The sequence below is a fragment of the Oncorhynchus clarkii genome, chromosome 9, assembly GCF_045791955.1.
Source record: "Oncorhynchus clarkii lewisi isolate Uvic-CL-2024 chromosome 9, UVic_Ocla_1.0, whole genome shotgun sequence".
Classification (NCBI taxonomy): Eukaryota; Metazoa; Chordata; class Actinopteri; order Salmoniformes; family Salmonidae; genus Oncorhynchus; species Oncorhynchus clarkii.
In genome coordinates, this window is record NC_092155.1 from 43440704 (window position 1) to 43446703 (window position 6000).

Sequence of the window (6000 nt, forward strand, 5' to 3'; positions counted from 1 at the left end):
GTGTCTGCTGCGTGGTCTAACCACACTGGAGGCGTGTGTGTGTGTGTGTGTGTGTGTGTGTGTGTGTGTGTGTGTGTGTGTGTGTGTGTGTGTGTGTGTGTGTGTGTGTGTGTGTGTGTGTGTGTGTGTGTGTGTGTGTGTGCACGCTCGTGCATGGTATAGTCTGACTGGCCCTACTACCAGCCCAGCCTCATTACCTGTGCCTGTCATCCAGTCTGTCCCAAACTGACTGGCTGGTCTTGGAAAATAGGACTCTCTCTCTCTCTCGCTCTGATACTCATTGTGGCAGAGAATTGTACAGGAAACGTAGCACTGAGGCCAAGCACACAAGAGGACATGTCATTATTTCAGACAGACGCCTCTTTCTCTCTCTACTATTTTCTCCAATCTGTCGCAGCACTGCTGTTGGTTTTGTTCGCTGTGCTTCAAAACGCCCTGAAAACAAAACCTGTTTAAAAAAACAAACAAGTTGTTTCCTTTCCTTCATGAAGTAGACAGCAGTCATGTACTGTAGGATTCCAATGAGCCTTCCCCATCCTTCCTCTTCTTCCTTCCTTCCTCCCTCCCCTCCTCTCTCCTTCCCTCCCCCCTCCTCTTTCCTCCCTCCCCTCTGAGAGGAAATGGTTTTGTGTGTGTGTGTGTGTGTGTGTGAGCTCATCTCCCTGCGAGCTGAACGGTCCTAAGTCAGCGTCACTACTTGGACAGCGAGCCCTCTGTCAGGGAGAGATACTGTATCTCCTTCATGATGCCCACATCCTCATCATGTCCTCCATTAAACACTACCTATAAAACCTAACAGCCTGGCTGGGCCGGCAACTTAAAACCTCTCCTTGTTTCTCTCCCTTACAGTCTCTGCACGAAAAAAACACCTCCGAAAGGGAAACTGCAACAGACGCTGTTACAAATGGAAGCAATTTACCAAGGTAACATTGGCTTTGAATGAATTCAAAACTCGACATTTCAGTTATCATGAAAAATGTTTAGTGAGGTCATTTTTCTCCACCCAGGACCAAATCCATCCCGTCCATGCCAGAGTTAGAGGGTCTGCTGGAGGCCTGTCCTTTCCTTCCGGGTCAGGAGGTCAACGGGACAGCCAATGAGGAGGGAGAGAAGGACCGGCCCAACACCCAGGCCCCTCCCCTTCTAGCCCACACAGACCTGGGTGACCTCACCAGGAAGAACTGGAAGTACCTGACCAATGAGGTGGCTATGATGGAGCAGGGTAATGCCCCCTTCAAGACGTGGGACTGCCCCAGCTCCCCCAGTAGTTTCCTGGGCCTGGGGAGCATCCAGAGGAGCTACACGGCCCCCGACAAGACCGGTATTCGCATCTACTACAGCCCCCCTACCATGCGCCGTATGGAGAGCCGGCTAGCCAAGGAGAAGCAGGACAAACCTCAAGCGCAGCAAGGCCACCTGTCCCGGGCTTCAACTCCGTCAGACGCTGGGGCCCCGGAGGGCCAGCCTCCCTCTTCCTCTTTTGCCTCCTCCTCTTCGTCCTACGACCAGTGGCTGAGCTCTCTGTCCGAGCAGCACAGGGAACTTCTGGAGAACAGCAGCGGTGGCGCGGGGGTGGCGCCCTTCCACGGCCTGGAGATCTCTGCCAACCTATCGGACGACATGAAGGAGATGACCAACTGCGTGCGCCAGGCCATCCGCTCCAGCTCTCTGGAGAGGAAGTGCAGCAAGGACGCGGGCAGCCAGACGGTGGGGGTGTCTAGCCGCTCCACCCAGACGGCCCAGTTTGTGAGTGTGGGACTGCAGACGGACGGGCTCGGGTCTCGGGGGGTGGGGGGCCTCCACACCAAGTCCTCCTGGTCCCCCCGGCCCTCGTCCTCACTGGCCTCGGCCCGCTCACGCCACATCTCCTCTTCCCTGGATAAGGTGCACAGCCGAATCGACAGGCCCTGCTGCTCTCCCAAGTACGGCTCCCCCAAGCTACAGCGCCGCATCTCCGCCTCCTCCTCCAAGTTGGACGGAGTGGGGTCGTCCTCGGCTTCCTCCCGGGATCGCAGCCTGTGGAACCTGCACCAGCGCTCCTCGACCTCCAGCGGCTCGGCCTGGGCCCGCTCCACCACCACCAGGGACAGCCCCGTGCTCAGTGGCCTCAACGACGGCCTGTCCAGCCTGTTCAGTGTGGTGGAGCACTCAGGCAGTGTGGAGTCCCTATGGAAGAGTGAGCCTGGGGTCAGCCCAGCCCGCCAGGCAGCAGGGAAGCCCTCTGGCCCTGCCCCCGACACCGGAGCCCAGAAATACGGTCCCTTACAGGAATTCTTCAGGAACGTATGCGGTCGGACCGGGACGCCCATGCCTGGGGGAGGGGAGAGAGGGCAGAGGGAGGTGGGGGCCACGGATGAGCCTAAGCCAGAGTGCCTCTCCGGGGCCTCGCTGGTGGGGAACGACAGTGTCACCAAGATCGTCAACAAGAGGTTCATGAGACAGATGCCCAGGGAGGAGCTTGGGGCCAATGCCAGGGACCCCAACTCCAGGGAACCTACCGCCAGGGACCCCACCGCCAGGGACCCCACTGCCAGGGACCCCTCCACCAGGGACCCCACCACCAGGGACCCCACCGTCAGGGACCCGACCATGAGCTCTAGCATTGAGGTAGGTCCCACACACACAGATACACACTCGCACTCACGCACAGAGAGACAGGCGCACACACATACATTCACGCAGAGACGGGTATACACATGAACGTGCGCAAGCACACACACACACACAGGACATCATATCCAAGCATATTATTTAAACAGCTTCGTCTTTCATTGGATTGGATTATAACGTAACTATTTACTGTCTCCTTCCTGTCCCAGGATGCAGTGTGTGATTGCACCTCCCAGGCTCTGACTTCCTGCTTCGTCCGGCCCTCCCGCTCGGCCACACGCCATTCACCGGGCCTCTGCATCCACCTCTCCCAGGAGTCTCCAACGGCAACAGAGGAGAGATTGGATCCAAGCAATGAGTGATGGATCAGAGAGAGCACGGAAGCTCACACTGCCACACACACACACACACACACACACGAACATGCATGCTGCCTCGCCAACACACTGCCACATAGGCTACAGTACTGTCACAAAATGTACACACACACACACACACACACACAAACATCTTGGCTACACACACATACATACATACATACATACATACATACATACACCTGCAAACCGCCACACAAACACACTGCCACATGCATAATGTACATACACACAATTCCCCACAAACTGCCACACAGAATCACTGTCACACGCGCGCGCGCACACAGACACAGATGTCTAGGATTGGAACTAAAACCCAAGCAGAACATTCTAACGCCAAGGACAAAGGAAGACCACAATCTCCTAGGATTCCTTTCTGACCATCATATCCACTGTCAACTACCAGCAGGACAACCCCACTTCACACACAAGTCCCTATATAGTGCAGCATTTAGGGAACAGGGTGCCATTTTGGGCAGTGTGTGGATTTATATCACGTCAGAACCCTCAGCACTCTACTTGACCCGGAATTGCACAGGGGAAAACATCCTGAACTATTGAATTACAACCTCTTGCCGTTGTCAACCATCAACCATCAAAAAACGCCTGTTCAACATTTCTCCATTTACAAAACAACTGCCTGATGTTATACCTGTTGTTTTTCCAAAAGACTATATACGACGTTGTTATGATATGATCCTATGTTTCCTGAAGGTTTTTTGAAGGTTTGTCATCTGCCTGCTGTTGGCACACAATGATAGTATGGTGTTTAGAACTATGAGGGGTGTCTCCCGTGTGTACTGTACTGTAGGCTGTATGAGTATAGGAGGAACTATACTCTATTTAAACCCAGCTGTAAAGATAACTCCCTGCCAGGAAAACAACGCAAACTCCTTGTCCCATTTCGAGACAAAATGCATTCCTTTGTTAAGTCCCAATTCCACTGACACTCTGGGTAATCTGTTCAATTGTGCGCGTGTTTCTCTTTCGTTGACTGCCGGTGTGTTCCGGACCTCTTTTCTCCTGCTTTGTGTAACAACGTCCTCTACAGAAGGTGGGCTCGCTACTTTCTCACGTCATCACTCAGTTCTTGAGATCCTTGGTATTATATGTTTAATGAAAAAACATATCTTTAAAATGGGGGGGGGGGGGGCGACAAAAGCCTTGGTTGTGAAGAGGGTTATTTGTACCTTGAAATGAATTCCGAGTCGAGAGAGAGACTGAGAAATGGTCTAATTATATTTGATTGATTCCTTCCATTTTGGAGTGTCCCTTTAAGGTCTGATAGCTGTCAGTCAGCCTGTTACTATGGTGACTTTGAAGTGCCTGTTAGACTAGGTCAGCTCGCACCAAACGGCATTTAACAACTAGAATCCCAGATTGTTGTTCTTATAATGATTTTAGACACAAGGTATACTCTTATGTACACAGAAGTAACAAGTCGTCACCAACTCTTAAAAGCACGGAGAGAGAGAGAGCGAATGGTTTACGTTCTTTTGATACCAAGGAACTTTTTTCAGAGAAGTAAATTATTTGTATTTTTTTTTATATATATATATAAATGTTTATATCTGTTTGTTTTTTCTCTCGGATTGCAATGGTGCTGAACTAATAGTGCAGATTCTTCCCTAATTTTAAAAAGAGCTTTTAGGTAAGAGAAAAGGCTCAGTTTTTGCTATATTGGCAGTGGCACACAGTATTCTATATAAATGGCTATTGGTTAGGAGTCAGTCCCTGGCAGGTGCCTTAAAGATGAGCATGTCACTGTCATAAAAACATTGATTTGGCCGCTACCCCTGAGAGCCTCAATGAATGTGTAACACCCCCCCCCCCCCCGCGCTCTCTCTCTTCCCCCCTCTCTCTCTCTTCCCCCCTCTCTCTCTCTTCCCCCCTATCTCTTCCCCCCCTCTCTCTCTCTCTTCCCCCCCTCTCTCTCTCTCTTCCCCCCCTCTCTCTCTCTCTTCCCCCCCTCTCTCTCTCCCCCCCCCCTCTCTCTCTTCCCCCCTCTCTCACCCCCCCCCCCTCTCTCTCTTCCCCCCCTCTCTTCCCCCCCCTCTCTCTCTTCCCCTCTCTCTCTTCCCCCCCCCTCTCTCTTCCCCCCCTCTCTCTCTCTTCCCCCCCTCTCTCTTCCCCCCTCTCTCTCTCTTCCTCCCCCCTCTCTCTCTCTCTTCCCCCCTCGCTCTCTCTCTCTTCCCCCCTCGCTCTCTCTCTCTTCCCCCCTCGCTCTCTCTCTTCCCCCCTCGCTCTCTCTCTTCCCCCCTCGCTCTCTCTCTCTACCCCCTCGCTCTCTCTTTCCCCCCCTCTCTCTCTTCCCCCCTCGCTCTCTCTCTCTTACCCCCTCGCTCTCTCTTTCCCCCCCTCTCTCTCTTCCCCCCCTCTCTCTCTTCCCCCCTCTCTCTCTCTTCCCCCTCTCTCTCTTCCCCCCCCCTCTCTCTCCCCCCCTCTCTCTTCCCCCCCTCTCTCTCTCTTCCCCCCCTCTCTCTTCCCCCCCTCTCTCTCTCTTCCTCCCCCTCTCTCTCTCTCTTCCCCCCTCGCTCTCTGTACAGTCAAGTTAGTGTCAGGTTTATAGGCTTACTCTGCAAGGCATCTGCCGTCTCATTGTCATCAGAACATACTGAAGTGTTACACAGTATCAAAGACCACTTTGCTCTTCTACTTTCCCAAAACAATTAACAGAGCACATGAAGTGAATGGAAAAGTGAAGTCCTTGAATTATGTCAATTTAAAGGGAACTGAAAATATGATCTGTTTCTTCTTAATACACTTCAGGTTTTTCTGTTTACAGTAAAGGTCTTTCCTCTTGTGTTTTTGAAGTTGTTTCGGTGTGATATAGCCGTTCTACCTGTCTGGCAGGCTCGTATGTCAGGCTCCTAACCCCTCAGGTAACAGTAGCTGGTCACACGGCAGGTAGCCAATGATAGGAGAGAGCCTTGGTACCTTCTAAAGCAACAGTCCAATTAGAGAGCGGTACTGCTAGGCACGAGAGGGCAATGCCACTGTACCATACCTTTGA

General features: G+C 52.5%; 1 protein-coding gene across 4 annotated transcripts in view; it reads left to right on the forward strand.

The window, feature by feature from the left end:
- The window catches only part of LOC139416382 (microtubule cross-linking factor 2-like), a 109114-nt gene extending 104312 nt beyond the window's left edge, over positions 1-4802 (forward strand). For all 4 annotated transcript variants that reach the window (XM_071164943.1, XM_071164945.1, XM_071164946.1 and 1 more), the window contains exons 12-14: positions 850-923; positions 1008-2607; positions 2820-4802. In XM_071164943.1, coding sequence (XP_071021044.1) covers positions 850-923; positions 1008-2607; positions 2820-2972 — 1827 coding nt within the window. In that variant the 3' untranslated portion in view covers positions 2973-4802. The remainder of the gene's footprint in view (positions 1-849; positions 924-1007; positions 2608-2819) is intronic.
- Positions 4803-6000: the final 1198 nt, after the last annotated feature.